The sequence below is a fragment of the Crotalus tigris genome, unplaced genomic scaffold (assembly GCF_016545835.1).
Source record: "Crotalus tigris isolate CLP2741 ecotype Arizona unplaced genomic scaffold, ASM1654583v1 scf7180000024339.11422700, whole genome shotgun sequence".
Taxonomy (NCBI): Eukaryota; Metazoa; Chordata; class Lepidosauria; order Squamata; family Viperidae; genus Crotalus; species Crotalus tigris.
In genome coordinates this window covers 3,551,334-3,573,378 of record NW_024100509.1, presented here as the reverse complement: position 1 = coordinate 3,573,378, position 22,045 = coordinate 3,551,334, and the positions used below count along the sequence as shown (strand labels likewise).

The 22,045-nt window shown below is 38.4% G+C and overlaps 1 protein-coding gene across 2 annotated transcripts in view; it reads right to left on the bottom strand.

Annotated features, from left to right (window-relative positions):
- Positions 1–3,697: 3,697 nt before the first annotated feature.
- Positions 3,698–22,045, bottom strand: part of PSD2 (pleckstrin and Sec7 domain containing 2) — a 79,309-nt gene continuing 60,961 nt past the window's right edge. For both annotated transcript variants that reach the window (XM_039326094.1, XM_039326093.1), the window contains exons 10-15: positions 18,443–18,633; positions 16,833–16,903; positions 11,194–11,351; positions 6,281–6,425; positions 5,558–5,701; positions 3,698–5,215 (exon numbers count right to left, since the gene is read on the bottom strand). In XM_039326094.1, the coding sequence (XP_039182028.1) occupies positions 4,988–5,215; positions 5,558–5,701; positions 6,281–6,425; positions 11,194–11,351; positions 16,833–16,903; positions 18,443–18,633 (937 nt within the window). In that variant the 3' untranslated portion in view covers positions 3,698–4,987. The remainder of the gene's footprint in view (positions 5,216–5,557; positions 5,702–6,280; positions 6,426–11,193; positions 11,352–16,832; positions 16,904–18,442; positions 18,634–22,045) is intronic.

Genomic DNA, 22,045 nt, shown 5'->3' with positions numbered 1-22,045 from the left:
CTTAACAAGTCCATTCTCTCAAAATTACCATCTCATTTTTAAAATTCCTACAGAGCATGTATTACGTGCTTATAGTTTTCCAAATATTGCTGTAGGGTGGACTAGGCTGGATTTTCTTTCCCACCTTTTTGAAGCAAGAGAGAGGACCTCTAGTTGTGTCATGTTTCACCTGTTCCCAGGATTTCTCAAAGATAAGACAAACATTTGAGCCAGGCTGAAGGTTACTAGGATGCAATTTACAGGTAGTCCTTGAATTATGACAGTTCACTTAGCAACAGTTCAAAGTTACGACGCCCCCAAAAGAATTTACAACAATCCTGAAATTACGAATGTTGCAGCACCACGGCAGTCGTTCACCATTACAACTGACCGCAGAGATGCTGCAACATTTCCCCTGCCTATTCCCCTGCTATTCTAGCCCACTAGCTCCTCCCCATCCCATCACTGATCACTCACTTTTCGAGGATCAGCAGAGTCAAGGCCATGTGGCAGAAAAGTGGCTGTCTTCTCAGATGCTGGTGAAGCTGTTTTCTTTAGATTCTGTGTTCTTCTGTCCCCTTTGCAAAAGGCTTTTTGCAGATGATGGAGGCCTGCAAGAGCGTGAGATTGCGTCCCCCCCCCCCGAAGTCTCCTGTTCCCTTTGCAAAAGCTTTTGGTAAGGAGAATGAAAGCCGTTAGGGATGCGATCTTATGCTCTTTCAGACCTCCATTCTCTGTGCCAAAAGCCTTTTGCAAAGGGGACAGAAGAACACAAGATATAAAGAAAACAGCTTCACCTTCATCTGAAAAGACAGCTTTTCTGTCACGTAGTCCTGAGCTCTACCAAACTTCAAAAAATAAGTGTAGAGAAGGCCAAAACAACTATGGGGATCCTAAGGTTGGGAAGAGGAGCAGGAGATATCTCAGTGTGTGTAGGGAGGCCTTGGGTGGGCAGAAGTAGGTGGTGTTTTCCAGCACTAGCCCCCCCCCCATGATCTTCTCCACCCCGGGGTACCTCATGTGCACTTAACAACCCATACATTCGATTAACAAATGTATCAGGGACTGGAGGGATGGGGGATCATTTATTTAAAGTAATTCAATTAACATTATGACCATACTGGGTAGAATCCATTACATTCGTAACTCGAGGACTATCTGTATTTGGTTTCAGGCTGAAGATTCCTAGGATACAACTTACTTGGTCCCAGAGATTATTTCAGTTCTGCTCTTCATTATTTGATAAACATTTATCAGAGATGACTAAGCCAAATAAGAAATAAGTAATTTTGATTACTTGTTAGCATCACTGCCTTTACTGTGCAGTTGATACATGTATTCCTTGTTTTCCTTTCATTTAAATATATCTGAAAATGCACTTTTTAAAGCATCCTTTAATTATGTTTTCTGATATTATCTCTACAATGGGAAACACTGACCTGTCCATCTTTCCAGTTCCTATACATGTTCATTTTCCATTTCAGGTTTTATTAAACTTTTAAATACAGTAAAAGTTTCTTTTAAAAACCAAGAATCCTGGCATTTCACAATCACTTCCTCCAATATTTCTGATATTTCACTTCCTTTATTTAGGCTTCCATATGAGTTAGTATCTAGCCAAGAGTAGCTCATTTGTACTGAAGGAGAAAGTTGTCAGGAATTTCCTGGAAGGAATATGCTTGGCACAGTTTTCTCCTAGCAAAAGTCAGGTTAATTAAAGTCATTTAAGTCCTATTAGTGTCTCCTTGCTTGGACACTAATAATATACACGAGAAGTTGCATTTAATTGTTCCTTCACGTATTTGATATCTTATCTAAATTTTCCTCAGTCGGTAAGGCTATTTTTCACACACTGTTGCTTTGCTACTTCCCTTATGTATATGTTTCATCTTCCATTTGCTGTATTCCAAACATAGGACTCATTCCACCTGGTCTCATATTTATTAAATTGCAGTAAGTTTGCCCCTCTGTACTATAACTTTTAAAAATATTTAAATGGGTTTTAATATAGAAACATTTCTCCTTTTTTTGATTCATGGTTCTGAATGTGACTGTTATCCACTGGGCTTGCTCCTTTATTGATTTTCTTTCTTGTGAAAAGTGATTCCCTCTGTCTCCCTTTCTTTGATCTGATAAAGCTTTGTTCTCTCCCATAGCTGGAGTATTGCCATTCACTGCTTCGGTCCAGTGATGTTTTCTTCAAGGATTCCTACAAACTTATGGTTACTGTAAACATCACTGAGAATGTTTTTAGGCAGGAAGGTGAAATTCATCTACAGTATTCTGGTGAAAGTCCAACACCTTAACAACCACACCACAGTTTTCATATTATAGGAAAATCTTTGCTCCAGGTTTAGCCTGAGTTCTATTGTATTGCCTGCATTAAAGGCTGCAAGGCACAGCCTGCTGAAATGCACGGCCTGTTAAAGTACAAAGTGGAAAGGCAGTCCTAATTTGAAAATTGCAGGAAATTTCTTTTATCTAAGAAATTATGGGCAAGTAAATTGTGATATAATTTTAGGTTAGCTGTTGCCAGTCAAGAGCTTGAACCAGCAAGAACAATTGGCTTGCCTAAAATTGTGAATTAGCAATTCATTAAATTAAAGCATCTCTTTATTTCAGAATTTGGTCCAAATAGCGATGTCTTGAATTTAAAATTGCCAGTATTAGAATATGTTTGGTATGTTTCTAAGTTTACTGTATTTCAATTCCCCTTTTTAAAATTAAGAATATTACTAAGGAACACATGGATTATTTGAGGAACTCTGGAATCAATGGCTGAAAGATTCTAATAAATCAATGGCGGAAAGATTCTATTTGAAAGCGATTGGATGGCACCAGGAGATTGGAGGAAGGAAATTATCGTGTCTCAGGAAGAAACAAGGGGGGATTTGTAGTCCACTCAGTCTGACAATAATACCTGCAAAGATTTTGTAAGGAGAGTGAACTTTAAATTCTGTGAAAACTCTATAGCATGGGTGTCAAACTGACGGCCTGCGGGCTGGTTTCATCATACTGAAGCCGTGCCCACTCCATAGCTGGGAATGCAAAAAGCCGCGATACATCGCGACACGTCACGTGACGCATTTGACACCTATGCTCTATATTAATTTATCAGAAATAAATTGTTCTCAAGAACAAATTATGAAAAATAGTTATCTCATATTTGATCAGCTAACTTACTATGGAAATATTATAAACATAGTACTTGTTAATTTGTGCAAAGCATTTGACTAAGTAACTCGTGGCATTCTAATTACAGATCTAATTAAATCTACTTGAATGGCATGACAAGTAAAATATATAGCGGTCTAAAAATCAGACCTAACAGTCATTCATCAATCATTCTTTATCAAATTGAAAGTATAAAGTGGGATGCTACATGTCTTAGTTCCTGAACTTGTCAACATTTTGTTAGTGATTTTGATGAACAGGTAAGTGGAATAAGCATCAGATCTGCAAATTACACAAAATGGAATAATGGGAACCTGAGTCAACTGGGGCAAAAAAGAGACATGTTATTGTATTCTGTATCAGCAGTAATCATCAACAGAAGTCATCGCTCCTTTATTGCCAGCCTTCCTCAACTCAGGGTGTTACTACATCTATAATTGAGGGAATATTACCACTCTGTGTCAGTAAATCTCCCCAAAGGGTCATTAGATAAGGATAAATACGCTACTGAATAGTTAAAAATCATCAAAACGACAAATGGAACTTTAGATGAATTTTCTTTATTAACAGTTTAAATATTTATTTGTACATAATTTTTAGTGCAGTCTTTCAAATAAAATTATCAAACTATACAAAAATGATGGTTAAAAATTTGGTGACAAAGAGAGTGGTAGCTTCAGTGGTAAGAAACATGGAAACTCAATCATTTATAAATTCTCCAAAGCTGTGAGAATCCAAAGAAATCTCTTTATTATCTTTAGTTTAAAAAGCTGCAAAAATATAAATTGTAAATTACTGTCATTAGCAGCTACAAGATCCTTTAAAATTGGAACTTGGTTGACTGAAAAATGTATAGAAAAAAAGATGATGATGAATCAATCCATAAATAAAGTGCTGGAGGTCTTCAAAACACTTGAAAAAAGGAACAGAAGCACAACATCCCATTATGCAAGTATATTTATGCTTATAGCAAAATGGAATATGTACAACTATCTGTGATTGCAACTCAGTATTCCATGGTCATCACACATATACGTTATCTTGCTGATGCTTGGATGGCCAGGAAGAAGCAGCAGAAGGAACAGGAACAAGAGCTGTGAATTGGCTATTTACAGAGGCTGAGAGCATAGCAAAGCGGCTTTTACTGCAGCAAAGTCAGATGGATTTTTGTTAGAAATAGAAAGGAAAACAAGTTAAATATGTTATTATCTTTTCAAAATATTACTTAGTCTTGCTAAGAGTTCCCTGTATATTAAAGGAATTTTATTCCTGCTATTGTTTTGGCCTATGTTAGATTGCAAGTTTATATATCTGAAACCAAGTACACCTGTGTTTGGCAGTAGGAAGGTATAGTAATATAGTTTTTACAATTCATGTGAAAATGCAATTCAACAGATACCCTGTCCAGTCCAGAACCTCTTATCAACAATAAATAAAAATCTTCCCACTGTTTCAATAGTTTTCTTTGTAAGCCTATTGCAAGGGCTATGGAATTACCATTTCACTCATAGTTTTTTTTTAAAAAAAAAAACAAAGAAAAGAATTCAGTTGGGTTCCCATGTTATCAGTTTCACACATGTTGTTCATTGGAAAATGCAGGTACTCACAAAGACAAGCAATGGGCCAAAGACCTATGCAGCCCTTCTACGGGAAATTTGCCCTTTTATTGCATATTCATTCAGGAAAACCAACATGGGCAGCCTAATTCAAAAAACATAAGCACCAGGATAGAATTAGTGTAAACTAAAACACCTTTGAATTCTTTCTATTGAAGTAACTCTATATCTGAGAAATTATTGTGCTCATGAATTGCAGATAAGGAGAACCAGCTCTCTTATTGACTCCCTATGTGTGAAGCGTTTGGCTCTACTACAGTGTCTTTTTCTGCCTTACTTTCAACAGACAGTTGCCCTTGGGTTATGGAAGGACTGGAACAAGTCTTCCTCAAAGAAGTATCCTGGGTCTCCATTGTGAAGAGGTTGGCTTCAATTCTTTCCAGGTCATCTGTCGCAGCTTTTATCTTTGCACATAAGAGGTTGATATATGTCTCATATCGGTTTTGCTGTAGAGGGCAATGAAATAGAATGAAAGATATTTATCTGGCCCAAAATTATTTAGATGTGCAATAAAAAACAAGGTGGCATGAATCATGCAAATCACAGGTGTATTTATATCTTTTACAGTTGAGAATTATTCCTGTCTCCTGAATAGAAAATATAGTATATCCTGAAAGGACATAACTTCATTTCTCAATTAGGAAACATCTTTTGCTTGATCATAGGATGGAAGTAGATTATGATGCCCAGTTGTCAGATGCTTTTGTGCACATCTCATCAAGTTCATTAATTCTTCTACTGACAGTTATCATTTGCCAACTCTCGGTAGGAGATAATAGAAGACTCACCTCAAAGATTAAGTAATGTTCCTTCAAACGATATTCTTCAGCCTCTTTTGACTTCAGGCATTTCACTACAGGGTGCAGTTTATGTTCAGTTAATTCATCTGTAATTTGCCTCATTTTATTCTCATGGGACTGTAGCTGTCCTTTCTGACAGGAGAGAAGAAAATGTTAACTCATCCCTTCTGTAAAATAAAACTATTTTATTTTAACAAATATTTGTGCCTGACTGATTTCAAAAATGATACTGCAAAATGTATTATTCTTGTTGCTTTCAAATTAGTATAGTATAGTATAGTATAGTATAGTATAGTATAGTATAGTATAGTATAGTATAGTATAGTACAGTACAGTACAGTACAGTACAGTACAGTACAGTACAGTACAGTACAGTACAATGTTAGTTATCTTAGGCAGGTTATACATTTTAAATAAAAAGGTAGCCTAAGTCACATAAGATATGGGAAAGAAACTTCTTCAAGCCTGGCAATATTTCAGCTACCTGTCTCCTGCCTTCACCCCAAAACAAATCAGCCAAAGCATGTAAAGAGGGAGCAGAAATGAATTGCCTTCTTTAATCTGAGTTTGGGGCCTTCTATGATTTGTGATGCATATTCTGCTCTTGCAAAAAAATGGACAAGACAACTGCTGAGGCCTGCTCAACTGCATGTTTTATTCAGCGCTTGCCTGAATTCCAGGCCACCTTACGTGCACACATTTCAGTTTTACCTGACAGAGTTTAGTTGATGAAGATGGCAAGAGAGGCCGGCAGAACTTCTTCATGGAGCAAATAGCAGCTGGAAATGCAGGGGCAGAAAAAATGGCAGCTACCAAGTTTATTCTCAGGATCCATGACAGCATTTCTCCTTTGCTTCTATGGAAAGTAGGCAGCATTGAAAGCCAAATGATCAGAAACATACACACCCAGAGAGAAAGACATTTGTTTTGCCACTAGTATGAAAAGAAGACCTGATCATTGGTACTGAACTGACCTATCATATCAGGTGGAATACCTTTCTCTTTCACATCAATAATTAATCCTTCTTCTTTGCATTCTTCTTAAAAGATAGAGGCTCTTTCAAGTTGAGTTCTAAAGCAGAGATCCCCAACCTTTTGAACACCAAGGACTGGTTCCATGGAGACAGGTTTTTCCATGGACTGGAGAAGGTGTGGTTTTGTGTGCTGCCTGCATCCCACGGATGAGGCTTTGCTTGTTTGGGCAGACCGGTTGTTGGCATGCCCCTGCCCAGTACCAGTCCATGGATCGGGGGGGTTGGGGACTCCTGTTCTAAAGGCTGACGACATGCAGGTTTCTTGGCCATAGAGCAGAAATGGACTGCCACTGCCACCTTCTGGGATGCTGTTTTCCAATTAGCTTATCAAGATTACAATCCTGGTGTACTTTGGTGGCCTCCTATTGAAGTTCCTAGATCTTGACATGGTTGACTATATGCTGGCATCTGCTGCTTGAGTTAAGTCTTGGGGGTCGTGGCCATGGTCTGTGGCCACAAAAGGTATTAAAAGGGGAACTGTGGTGTAGAAAATGTTGAGAACCACTGACCTACATTATTGCTATGATTTCTTTGTGTTTTATAGATATAATTATAAATACATTTGTCTGGACATAATTTATAGAACCTGACAATTATGTTGGGATGTATATTCTTTGTTCTTTTAATGTTGAAGAAAACAGATTATCTTACACTGGATTCTCAATGTCTATAATCCAGAAAATTTATAGATTACATATATATAGACTATATATAAATATATATATATATATATATATATATATATATATATATATATATATATATATATATGTAGGTCTTTGTTGTTCGGGTTTTCTCCCACGTAAAATTGGAAGTGTCTTGGCGACGTTTCGACGAAGTCCCATTCGTCATCTTCAGGCTGGTGCTTTCAGCTTCGTGCCTCGAGCTGCAGTGTGTGGTCTTGGCTGTTTCTTCCTTTTAACTGCCAGTGGAGATATGAACTGATTGGGTGGGAGCTTGGCTGTGTTCTGATTGGGTGGAGGTGTGTTCTGATTGGTTAGGGGCTTGGCTGTGCTCTGATTGGCTGGGGGGTTGGCTGTGCTCTGATTGGCTGGGGGGTTGGCTGTGCTCTGATTGGCTGGGGGAGTGTTCTGTTTGGTTGTGCTCAGGTTAGTCTGAGTTGCAAAGGGATTCAAGATTTTGGGCTGCCCTGCCATTCCTTGGCTTCGTGTTCGTGGTTGTGCTTCCTCTTCATGGAGGGTGTCAGTTTGCTTCATGTATGGGTTGGGGGGGTTTAAAGTGGCTAATGATGCAGCTGTGGTCTGGCTTCTGGTTTGTGGTCGTGCCTCATAGTCAGTGTGGCTTTGGGTTTGTTTTTTGCGTGGATGTTTGGTGGTGACATCCTGTGTGGTTTTTGTGAGTGTGGGTCTGGTATCATTTTTTGTGTTAGGGAGTCGTTTGTCAATGAGGGCGGGTTTCCAAATGGCTGGTAGGCGGGAGGTATCATCTCGCTTGTTCATGCTGTGTGGGCGTTTTTCTATCTCGATGGCTTCTCTGATTATTCTGTTATTAAAATGTTCACTTTTGGCAATGGTTCTGGTATTTTTAAAGTCAATTTCATGTCCTGTAGCTTTAAGGTGTTGGACCAGGGAAGATGTTGGTTCCTCTTTTTTGACTGAGTTCTTATGTTCTTCAATGCGTGCACTTATTCTTCTGTTGGTTTGTCCGATGTATGTGGTGGGACAAGTGGTGCATGGGATTTCGTATACTCCTTGATTTTCTAATTCAATTTTATCTTTGGGGTTTCTAAGGATGGTGGATATTTTTCTGTTTTGTGCAGAATGCTGTTTTGATGTTGTGTTTATGGAGGATCTTACTGATTCTGTCTGTGGTGCCTTTTATGTATGGGAGGAGGGCTTTGCCGTTTTCTTGTTCTTTGTCTTGGATTTTAGTGGGGGTTTCTTTTTGGATTAGGTTTGTAATCTTATTTCTATGGAATCCATTGGATGTTAGTACATTGGTGAGAGTGTGTAGTTCGGGTTTTAGGTGTTGTTCGTCAGCTAAGCGTTTTGTTCTGGAGATGAGTGTCTTGGCTACAGAGTTGATCTGTGCTGGGTGGTGGTGTGAGAGAGCGTGCAGATAGCGGTTTGTGTGTGTTTTCTTCTGGTAGATGGTGTGTCCTAGGGAGCCATTGGATTTCTTGTAGACTAAGACATCCAGGAAGGGAAGTTGGTTGTTAGTTTCTGTTTCCATGGTGAACTGTATTTTGGGGTGTAGGCTGTTGAGGTGTGTGAGAAAGTTGTCCAGTTTTTCTTTCCCATGTGGCCAGACTGGACAACTGGACAACTTCCTCACACACCTCAACAGCCTACACCCCAAAATACAGTTCACCATGGAAACAGAAGCTAACAACCAACTTCCCTTCCTGGATGTCTTAGTCTACAAGAAATCCAATGGCTCCCTAGGACACACCATCTACCAGAAGAAAACACACACAAACCGCTATCTGCACGCTCTCTCACACCACCACCCAGCACAGATCAACTCTGTAGCCAAGACACTCATCTCCAGAACAAAACGCTTAGCTGACGAACAACACCTAAAACCCGAACTACACACTCTCACCAATGTACTAACATCCAATGGATTCCATAGAAATAAGATTACAAACCTAATCCAAAAAGAAACCCCCACTAAAATCCAAGACAAAGAACAAGAAAACGGCAAAGCCATCCTCCCATACATAAAAGGCATCACAGACAGAATCAGTAAGATCCTCCATAAACACAACATCAAAACAGCATTCTGCACAAACAGAAAAATATCCACCATCCTTAGAAACCCCAAAGATAAAATTGAATTAGAAAATCAAGGAGTATACGAAATCCCATGCACCACTTGTCCCACCACATACATCGGACAAACCAACAGAAGAATAAGTGCACGCATTGAAGAACATAAGAACTCAGTCAAAAAGAGGAACCAACATCTTCCCTGGTCCAACACCTTAAAGCTACAGGACATGAAATTGACTTTAAAAATACCAGAACCATTGCCAAAAGTGAACATTTTAATAACAGAATAATCAGAGAAGCCATCGAGATAGAAAAACGCCCACACAGCATGAACAAGCGAGATGATACCTCCCGCCTACCAGCCATTTGGAAACCCGCCCTCATTGACAAACGACTCCCTAACACAAAAAATGATACCAGACCCACACTCACAAAAACCACACAGGATGTCACCACCAAACATCCACGCAAAAAACAAACCCAAAGCCACACTGACTATGAGGCACGACCACAAACCAGAAGCCAGACCACAGCTGCATCATTAGCCACTTTAAACCCCCCCAATCCATACATGAAGCAAACTGACACCCTCCATGAAGAGGAAGCACGACCACGAACACGAAGCCAAGGAATGGCAGGCAGCCCAAAATCTTGAATCCCTCTGCAACTCAGACTAACCTGAGCACAACCAAACAGAACACTCCCCCAGCCAATCAGAGCACAGCCAACCCCCCAGCCAATCAGAGCACAGCCAACCCCCCAGCCAATCAGAGCACAGCCAAGCCCCTAACCAATCAGAACACACCTCCACCCAATCAGAACACAGCCAAGCTCCCACCCAATCAGTTCATACCCCCACTGGCAGTTAAAAGGAAGAAACAGCTAAGACCACACATTGCTGCTCGAAGCACGAAGCTGAAAACACCAGCCTGAAGATGACGAATGGGACTTCGTCGAAACGTCGCCAAGACACTTCCAATTTTACGTGGGAGAAAACCCGAACAACCAAAGACCTACATACAAATACCCGCGAAAAACTCAGAAAACATATATATATATATATATATATATATATATATATATATATATATATATATATATATATATTTTATTTTATACATTATTTATAGAGTAGTCCTGAATTGTTTCTATGGTACTATAGAACTGTGTCCTTGCCTTCAGATAATGGCTTCTAATGCTAATTACATAGTGATTGTAGGAGATGACCAGGCTAAGCCAGAGGGAGGGGTCAAATATGTCATAGGTTACGAGTCCCTGCACACCACAAAAGTTCTAAGTCCAGCCCAACTTGAATGCCTCTCTTATCTCTTGCACACTTCCCTTGACTGCTAGTTGGTCAGATTCTTGTGGAGAGCTTAAACTGGCAATAAATCTTTATATTCATTTAAACTGCCTGAATCTCCTGATTTCCCCAGCGCTTGATACTGTTCATTTACTGAACAGTAAGATCTGATGATAATGTCCATTGTAATAAGAACCTTAATGTAGTCATGAGACTTTGCTCTATGAAAAGAGAGCTTATAGCTGAAGAAACACAGTCCATGGACCACAGTCCCCACTTTTTGAGGTCCCAGATGCCCCCAAGATCATGTCACTCAAATTTACAAACATATTAATGGTTGTCATAATTGTTCAGTTTTTCATTAACCTAAGAACTGAAACAGATGAATTAAGCTTCTGCCAGGCTGAATATGCCCTATTTTCCCTTTTAGTTCCCCAGTTTCTATGGCAATGTCATCAGATCCCCGGAGCCTTTGGAAAGTATAAAAACAACATCTGAAATAAGTCACTCTAAGTTGTAATAATCCTGCCTAATCTTTCCTGTGTTACTTACGGAGCTTGGAAGAGGAACACTCTCCAGTCTGCTGTCTTCAGTTTCAGCACATTGGATTTTTTGCTATAATCCGAGGCTTTTGTGGCTAAGGCATGATGAATGCGAATAGCATTCTTCAGATCTACTTCAGAAAGATCTTTATCAGGTTTATATTCATCCTGTGACAGAAAAGAAAGATAACAGCAGCTCATCCATAATAATTTGAATATGATTCTTTGTATCTGCTGACAGATATTTCTCCAGATTTTCCTTTAAAAAGCCTGAGACTCCAATCCAATGAAGACCATAAAAATAAATAGGAAAGGGTAAAATCAGATGATATTCACAAGAGGAATGTATAAAGGCTGAAGAGAGGAATTCAGTTTTGAATACTCTTCCAGCAACTACTGAATCATATTTTTTTGTATTTATTTCAGAGTGTAAGTATGGAGCATGCTAGTTCTTTTACAAACTTTTGCTTATGCATCCCTGGGACTGTTGTTGACAAGTGCTATATATTGCACAATTTAAAAAAAAAACCCAAGCAAATAAAATAAATGCAGGTTGCAAAGTATAATGTTGCATTTTTAATGCATGTGATACATGATGAGAAAACAGGATGCATTTTGTTATAAATAAGCTTTCCCTGGGGTAAAAGAGAGGGACCTATGTACTGATGAGTTAATCAATGCAGTGATTCATATTAGCCAGTGAATGAACAGTGTTTGTAATATTTTTACTTTTCACATTAACCAATGTCTAAAAGTAAAATGTGTACAGAAGACAAGTACTTTTTTCCCCAAACAAAAGTTTATTAATTCAACATGGCAAAAATTAGGCACTCAATTTTATACAAAGACACTTACTGGAATTAGGATGTAAAATGCTATTGTATTATTTGATGCTCCCTTTTGCCATAAACTGTATAAGGCCTATATACAGACATCCTTGCTGTTAGGCTAATTTTCTTCTGCTATGTTCCAGGACTTTCCAGTCTGAACTTTGCCCCAAACTTCAGTGATCCAGGAGATCCTGTCTCATAACTGATGCTTCACAGAATTGTTTATCTCTTGTGGTGATGCCAGACTCCTGATTTTTTTTTCTGCCCTAAAACTCTGGGTGCCTGAAGATATTTAACTAGTATTCCCTTATAATCTTAAGGCATTGTGTTCCTACTAATGACATCACATTCAATAGTTGTTTCATATGATTGCTGCATTGATGTGAGTAGTGTTTCATCACATAATCTGCATTCTTCTTGATATTTCTGTTTCTCATTGACAAGTCTTTAGAAATGTAGATATTGTCAGGCATTTCTTGGCTTTTGGATATATGCCCCATACCTCAAATAATGAAAATCTTCTCTCTGTGATTTGACTGGTGGCATGTGGATAATTCTTATCTGTATATTAACAGCATGTTGAACAATTAGCTACCATTCACACTTTCTAAAATCTTAAGTAAGAATCACAAAATCCTTCAAATATTCATGATCACAACAGTTCCATTATGTACTTTGTTTTAATCGGGTATAACAGCTCTTTCAGATTAAACTTAAACAGAGTCTTCTTATATTCATATATTACTGTAGATTATAGAAATGTTATTACCCAAAAATCACACACACCGAGAGAGATAGTCACAGAAAAAGAAACATAAACCATACACAATTAAAATAATCTCTCAAATGAACAATGGTCTTAGTGGCTATAAGGGATTTCTGTGATATAGACTTCAAACTAGAAAGACAGTATATAGTATACAAACATGCATATAGGAAATATAAATCTGGTTTATAATTGTTTCTTCTTAAAAATTCAGCAAAATATTCCATTGTTACTCATCCATTTATCTATAACAAGTTCATTTCAAGGTTAATTTCAAGGATGATTGTGATCAAAACTCTGAGATGCATTTTCTACCATCTTTGGACAATATTTGCACCTAAACATTGTAGTACTGCCCCAATGTGCAGTTCCTGATGTTCCTTGTTTTTACTGCTACATTATTTCCTAGCATTTTTTCTGCTTTCCATTTCTGCTTAAAATGAGAGATATCAAGTACTTGGAAAATATCATGTCCTGTCAGTAGGAATAGCAACTATCTCCTTGCTCCGTGTTTCCTGTCACTTGTTGTAGAAAAATCAGTTTCTGAATTTTAATCAGAGAGTTACATGCATGGAGGTATACAGACAGTAGATGAGAAAACTATGATAACAAAAATTAAAGGTGGGATAGCAACATTTGTTATAATGTAAATGAATAGAAATTAATTTAAATTTTCTTACTCAAGCTAAATAATGTACTGCTAGATGAGTGTAGAAAGCTTTCAAGTTATATAGTCTGATCATATAATGAAAAACTTTCCTGGGGAAAGTATGGTTGGTTCCTGTACTGACTAGCTTCAGATGATTGGCTAAAAAAGAATTATTTCCTGTGTAATACACTGGTTAATAGTTTTTGTTTTAAATTTTTATAATCTATATTTTGTACTTTTTATTACTTCATTTTATTGCAGATTATTTTGTACAAACTGTTTTACTATTCAACTGTGTTCTACATCAGTGGCTCCAAAGGAATAGTGATACATTATGGAAATAATAAAATAAAATAAAAAGATTCATACATGATTTAGATGAGAGGAAAGAAGGGGAACTCATCAAATATGCAGATGGCACCAACCTGGGGGGGGGGGGAATAGCCAACACTTTAGAAGATAGACTTGAGATCTAGAAAGATCTTGACAGACTTGAACACTGGGCCCTATCCAACAAATGCAATTCAATGGCAAGAAAAGAAGGTTTTACACTTAGGCAAGAAAAACCAAAACACAGATATAGAAGAGGTGGCACTAGGCTCAACAGCAATAACTGTGAGGGGGATCTAGGAGTCCTGGTGGACAACCACTTACGTATGAGCCAGCAGTGTGCTGGAGCTGCTGAAAAAGCCAGTGGAGTGCCAATGGCTGCATCAACAGAGGGATAGAATCAAGATGACATGAAGTGTTAGTACCATTTTATACTGCACTAGTAAGACCACACTTGGAATAGTGAGTACAGTTTTGGTTATCACAATACAAAAAAGATATTGAGACTCCAGAAAGAGTGCAGAGTAGAGCAACAAAGATGAAAAGGGGTTAAACTGTATGATGAAAGGCTAAGGGAACTAGGCTTTTCAAGCCTAGTGAAGAGAAGGATTAGGGATGACAAGATCCCAACCCAGAGCTAGCAATTTCCTGAAAGTGGGAACAATAATCAATGGAACTGCTTGCCTCTCTGAGTTGTGGTGCTCCCTCACTGGAGGTCTTCAAGAAAAGTTTGGGGAGTCATTTATCTGGGATGCAGCAAGTCTCCTGCCTTGGGCAGGGGGTTGGACTAGAAGACCTCTAAGGTCCTTCCAACCCTATGATTCTATGGTCCTATGAAAATAATAGGGGACATTGTATAGCTTATGGTCCCAATTTTTAAAAACATCTTTAAAATCTCTTTGGAAGAAGATTATGGATAGGCATGTTACATAGCTATCTTTACTAATATGTAGGAACTCCTATAAGTTTGGGCTGCAGTTGATCAGAATTCTAAATTTTTAAGATTTCATACAGACAATACTTTAGCGGTTAACAAAATTAAATTGACATACACAACCTATTCATTAAGGTGAATGGGTTTTCTTGAAAATAGAGCTTGATACTATTCCAGGATTCCTTATACAGAACCTCTAGACACCAGAGCATCTGATTTCTTGACCTCTTTTAATATAAAAACTTGGGAAATTATTGTGTTATAAAGCAAAGCACTACCTTAAAGCATAATCTGTATTTTCAAAAATATTGGTGCTTCATATATACCCAGAGGTAATCTCAGAATAGATGGGTGAGTAGCTACAAACCCATATTTACTTTAAAAGCTTGCTTACTTGCGCAAAGGCAAAACAATGCGAAGATAATCTGTCCCACCTTTGAGAGAGGAAGGCAGAGAGGAAGAAGAGCCTGATAGACAAAAAGAATGGTAGTGAACTACTTCCTAATTTTGCCTTGTGGCATGTACACAGGGACCCACACATACACACATACACATTTGTGTTTATTCGGGAGGGAGGGAGGGAAGGAGGGAGAAGAAGAGGAGGAGGAGGAGGAGGAGATTCATTTAGACTGAGATAACTTCCTGAAAAATTCAAATGTCCACTTCTTTAGATTTTTTTTTTTTTTAAAGAAAACATTCACTAGTGCAATGCTTCAGAAAAGACTTTGAAGGATTTGTTTGGGTTCTCACTTGGGAATTAAAAGCAGCTGCAAGAAGAATCTTGCTTTTTGTTTGTACTTCCCTGTTATCTCTTTGCTTTCTTTCTTTTACTCATCTTAGTCAATTTAATTATTATTTTTACATAGCTTTATCCTGAGAAATGAGTTGGAGAGAAAGGAGTGGCAAGACATCAGAGAGTCTTTTCACCTTCATGACAAGTGGAGAAACATCACAGACAATTTTTTCCTTCTTAAATCACTCTTCAGTGAACAAAATGCCCCCCATCCATATTCATCCTTTTATATACTGATTCAGACATTTAATTTATCAGGACTATTTTACTTTATCAGATTTTTTTTAGTGCTTTTGCCTACAACAAAGTTTGAGATAGACCAATCACTTGATCTTTAGCTGTTAACTGTAACACTGTATACCAGGGGTGTCAAACTTGCAATGTCACGTGGCATGTCGCGACCTATTGTGATTTTTTTGCCATTGCCAGCAATGGGATGGGCTAGGTTTTGCTATGATGCATTCAGCCCAAGGGCCGGCAGTTTGACACCCCTGCTGTATACACTGAAATGGAACTTTCTGAATACCAATTTTTGACTATATTTATGTTGATTCATTGACTTGATGAATCAACATGCTGAGTTTATTTTCCATATGTACTCATGCCATGCAAAAGCAGAATCCGAAGTATTTTACTTTGCCTCCACAGATGATTTGTCAGTTTTCATCCAATAGACTTTGAAGAAGAAAATGATGTCAGAATCAAGTTGAGTGACAGTTGTTGAGCAAAAAACCACTCTGGATTAGACAGCACACCCATTGGGAATACAAGCAATATATATTTTCCACATGTATATTTTAAAACATTTATTATTTTATTGTTTAAGTAAATTATTTTTCATGTTTGCTTTAGCTTGTATAGAGCATCCAAAAGAGGAGACAGGTTTCTGTGGCAGGAAGATTAGAGTTTGTCAGCATTGATCAGCTACACTAGAGGTAATTGTGTGAGTGTCAACAGCAACTATTAAATAGTAATTTTTTGGGAATATCATTACCAGTCTGTAACCTCAGTTGTGATGGACAAGCCTATCCTATTCATATTGTTGCAGCAATGATCATTCAGAAGCCATTTGGATTCTGAAATTGGAACATGACTCTATGTCTACAAATACCCTTCTTTTCTTTTAATTCACAAAGCAAAATGTTTAGCTGGTTCCAGAGAAAACATTCTGCTGCCTATAAAGCAAACTTGTGAGTTTCCAGAGCCACATTTTAAGACTAGATTTTGTAAGTTTCTTCCTATGTTACATTTCTCCTAATATTGGTCCATTGGGCATTTTAGGTTTAATAGAAATTCTTGCCTTGAGGAAATATTCTGTGGGAAAAGGAGTTTATCAACCATCCTTACCTTTTGCAAATACAGTATGGTCCCTTTAAGCACAGCATAAAATTTCTTCCATCCTCTTCGTCCTCTTGGAGCTGAAAAAAAAAAAGACAAATATTCCCCATGACTACCTGATTATCATGTGAAATCACAAGAAAAGTCCATAGAAAGGTCCTTTCAGATGCAACCTATAAAAAACAAGATAAGACAGACTAATAAAGTGAGCCAGCTATTAATACTATATATACATGTTTCTTTTCAATTTAATAGATATGAACAAGTACTTTTAAAATAAATAGGAGAAAATATTAAAGGATCACTTTTGAATTATCAAGCAAAAATGGAATGAGAGATCACTCTTCGATCATGCCAAAAACAAAAACATGAGAAACAGTGGTACAGAGTCCATGATGGGAAAAAGCATGGATTAAGTTAGATATCACCCACTATAAAGGTATTCAAAAGACAATGCATAAAAAATAGTAAATAACCTCTGAACTCTAAGCTGTTTCTGATTAGATTGCTGATAATGTAAAAAAAAGTGCATTTCTCTGCTTTCCCTTTAATCCATAGGAAATTGAGTTAACTGGAATTGATTTAATCTGGAATTATCAACATTTCAAGAAATAACACACAATTTTATGTGTTGCAGTTATTTTCGCTGTGAAAATGAGTTCAACACTTTCTACTACAAACAATGGAGTGGCAAGTACTTTCCAAGGGCTTCTCTTCATATTTCTTCAATGGAATCCAAGAATCACTTGTCGGTGGCGATTGTGCTCTAAGATGCTATTTGCTTTAATCCATTACGTTACATAGTAAGTGTAAGCCATGAACCATGGCTTTCCACTATACCAGCGGTTCTCAACCTTTGGGTCGCGACCCCATTTGGGGTCGAACGACCATTTTACGGGGGTCGCCAAACAACGCGATCCGCCATTTTTTCCCCTCAGAGGGCGGCACCGCGCATGCGCACCGTGCATGGGGGCACCGCCGCGCATGCGCGCCGCGTCCTTATGACCGGGGTTGCCGTATAAAAAGGTTGAGAACCACTGCACTATACAGTAAGCTACTATGAAACAAACCACATTAGTGTCAAGTAAGACTCTAGTCATTGGGTTGCCTTTTGAAGCAACCTTTAAATTACAACTTGGGCATATGAAACAGTTTTTAAAACAATCGTAATAAAAGACTGAATCTGTAGTGCCACGTTGCCAGTGGAGGTTATAAGCCATCAACTAACAAGAACGTTAACTTTCACTGATTGTGATTGGCTTAGTTTTGATTTAGAATCTTGTGTAAACCTAGTCACTGTAGCTCATAATTAAAAGATGGATTTATCATAAATATGATATATGAAACTAGGATTTTGAAATCCTTTTGGTTTGAACGTAACCAAAAGGAAAGATAATTGAACCTGAAAGTTGCCTGAATAATATAAAATGAGGAGATGAGGACGATGCTTTTCTATGTCCAAATCTGTGAAATAATTCATTACAGACAAATTAATTAATGGTAAAGATAATTTATTCCATCTTTATTTGCACTGATAGTCATAAATGCATCATAGACTCAAGTTGTTATTTCATCATACCAATCTTGTCCTGATCTCGTCCTCCCAAATTAAGACTTACTTCTCTTCCCATCCATGTCAGCATGGGTTTTCCGGGTGAGGATGCCATGCTTGTAGGTAACAGCATTCTGAGCCTGGGGAGCATCTAGGAAAGGGTTACTGCCATCAACTATCCTTGTGATTTTCTTTGCACTGGCACCAAATTTATCATCCACCAATTCTGATAATGACTTCCGAAGTTCATCTTCATCACTTCAATGCAAGATAAAATGAATTAAAAAAAATTAAACCGAAACATAGATTTTTTTTGGGGGGGGGGGGGAAATGCCACACAGTATTTAGAAAAACAAAAAAAGTCATCAGTTACGTTCATTGTGGCTGTTGGTCTAAAGTTATTAATATAAAAGTATTCCAGACTGCAGCATCAGAAAGGGAATGAAGGGAATGGAGGCGATTATTTCCATTTGTCTGTGTACTGGCTAAATTCTGAAGCTCTAAAACAGAGGAAACTATAGCTGGACAACAAAATCCACTTTCTTTTCCAAATGGGGATGAGAGTCATCTTTGGAGATAGGCTTCTGCCATACCTAGCAGTAATTTTTCAAGGTGAAACCTCACATATCCTGTGCAAATGGATGGAGATGAGGAAAGTTCTTAAGATTCAGTTGAATCTTTAACCAAAGGAAGCAGGATTTGATTTGATTTGAATATGTATCATCCTGATTTCTTCAATTTTACGATCTTTTTGCCACTGTTGTTACAGCAAACACTGCAGTTGTTAAGTGAATCACGTGATCATTAAGGAAATCCAGTTTCCCTTATTGGTTTTGTTTTTCAGGAGTCAGCTTGCAAATAGCGATCACATGTTCTTGGGACATTGCAACCATAGTAAATACATGCTGGTTGCCCAGTGCCTGAATTCTGATCACATGACCATGGGGATGCTGCAAAGGTCATAAATGCAAGAACCAGTTGTAAATAACCTTTTTTCGGTGCCAGTGTAACTTTGAATGGCTGCTAAACAAAGTTATAAGTCAAGGACTGCCTTCACAGTACAGTAATCCAAGACTGATTAATTTAATTTAATCACTTAATTTCATTATGAGTTACACAATGACAACAAAGATATCCTATTCTATTCTATTCTATTCTATTCTATTCTATTCTATTCTATTCTATTCTATTCTATTCTATTCTATTCTTAGAACTGCCAGGGCTCCAGGTCCATGAGCAGTGCAGCCTAATGGCACTCCCAATTAGGGTAAGGGAAGAGGAACTAATGTATGTGAAAGATACAGAGAGTATTTTACTAAACCACAGTAATTCACTCATGAGAGGTATTAAATAGAAAGGAAGAGGTGGCAGAGTAATCAGTATCCAGTGCCCCCACAAAAATTTCCCTCACTCAGTATAGCAGGCAGCATTCTTGAGGAGCATAATATAGTACATAGAACAAATGATCCAGCAAAGGCCATAGATCTTGTATGATCCCAGACTTAAAGGCAGGTAGAAAAGGTGGTGAGACAAAAAGGCAGGTGCTGCTTCTGTGGAAGGCAGAGGGCTTCATTATCATCAGTTCCTCCAAATCTCCTGTGGAGATTAGTATGTGGAACATGACTTTGGCACTGGTGACATCAGGGCAAAAAAGTAATCCAGATGTCCACTACCTAGCTGATGCTTATGTTTCTATGAAATGTTATTAGAAGGTTGGTAGAAAATCGTTACCATGACCCTTTGGAATGTGTCGCAACCTGGGGACGGTTTTTTGATAATATCTGACTACTGTCCCCAGCATAAGCATATTTCGTCTAGCAGGCAACATTGTTAAACCCAATCATCATAAAATTTTTCTTTAAAATTAAGCATTTAGTCATCAATTTCTCTGCCACCAGATATGGCATCAGTCAAAAGTCAGCTCTGAGCCCGATTTGTGCCATCTCTCTTTGTCTTTCCCTTTCTGATTTGCTTTATTCTAACAAGTCCACTGCTTGCCCATGCCCATCTGGTGGCAGCTGCCTTCCTGCCTGCTTGTGCCCTGCCAGTCATTTTTGGTGGCTGCTGAATTGTCCCTGTGTCAAATGCTTGCTTATGTTCTGTCTTCACCACCTTCTAGCCTTCTGGCTGCCTCTCTGCACCATCCCCCAGTGCCAGACTGCCTCTTCTTCACTCCTTGTCCACTGAGCGGACCGTGGCAGCAGTGCGGTCTGACAGAATACAATTTTTTAGCTGCACTTTGCAAAAAGGCTATTCAGCAGCTGGGCTTTGGTCTCCTCAGTAGAGCAGAAGAGAAGAAATATACCCTTGAACGTTGCTGCCGACATTGTCTCTATTTCTCTAGAGAAATGGAGTGGGATGAATTCTGTGAGGAATGACTGATTTTCAAAATCTCTACTTCTTTCTATAATTTATTTGCGGCTTCTGAGCAATAACCACCTATTAAGCAATATCATAGGGCTGATGAAGGCATGGATTGGATGAATCTCATTCCCTTGCACTCACAAAGAATTAGAGAGCTTTGAGGATACTGTAGAAACCTCAGCAAGTGGGTACTTACAGTTGAAAGACATGAAAGAAAAATGGGTCTGTGATTCCTTCAATGCATGTTGCTAGACCCAGTGTTTTTTTTGTAAAAAAAAAAAAAAGGTGCCGGAACTCACACACGTCATACAAACCGCCTTGCCTACCCTACAAAGTTCCATCCAAAAAAGGTACCGGAACTCCGTTCTGGGCGTTCTATCACAAAAAAAGCCCTGGCTAGACCCAAAAAGCTTGCTAGCTTCGGGGGCACTGGGGTATCTGGAAGTGTGTATAGATGTGTTTTAGGTAACAGATTTATCTTTTCCAACAATTTGCCTGATCCATCTCTTTCAAAAGGTTTATAGGTCTATACTAGGGGTAGGCATCTTGGCTCTTTTATGACTCATGGACTTCAACTCCCAGAATTCCTAAACCAGCATGGCTGGCTCAGGAATTCTGGGAGTTGAAGTCCACGAGTCATAAAAGAGCCAAGGTTGCCTACCCCTGGTCTATCCTCTCATACAACATACTTCTCTTGGAGTGAGTCTTTTTATGCAGATTTTCTCAGAAGAATTATTGGAAAATGGGTTTGGCTGCTTAGAAAAGGGACTTGAGTTCTGGTCTAGTTCTGAAACATTACATCTGACCTTGAAACCTGATTGGGTTGTTACTGCATATTGTATCTCAGGAGACATTTAAATTTAGATGTGCCAGTTCTGAATAATATCAACTCTCTTCCTCAACAAAGGGCAAAGCATCTTCAAAGCATCCCCAAATATTCTGAAATCTTCCAGAGTGGGAAAAGATGGGCCATGTTGTTTGAAAAGCATGAGGACTCTCAAATCATTAGATTCTGCTATAATGCTTGAGGAGTATCTAGTAAATTTTAATTATGGATATTCACTTTTTAAATTGCACAAAATAGACCTTTCCAATGAACCTTTGCAACAATAATTTTAGATTTTAGAAAGAGACGGCATCGTCATACTCCACTCAGTATCAAGGATGCAGCTGTAGAGGTGGTCAACAGTATTAAGTAACTGGGGGTGCAGATAACAAAACATCTGAATTGGTCTCTCCATACGTCATCCTTAGTGAAGGGTGCAAACCAGCGTCTACATTTCCTGCGTGGGATGAGGAAAGCACA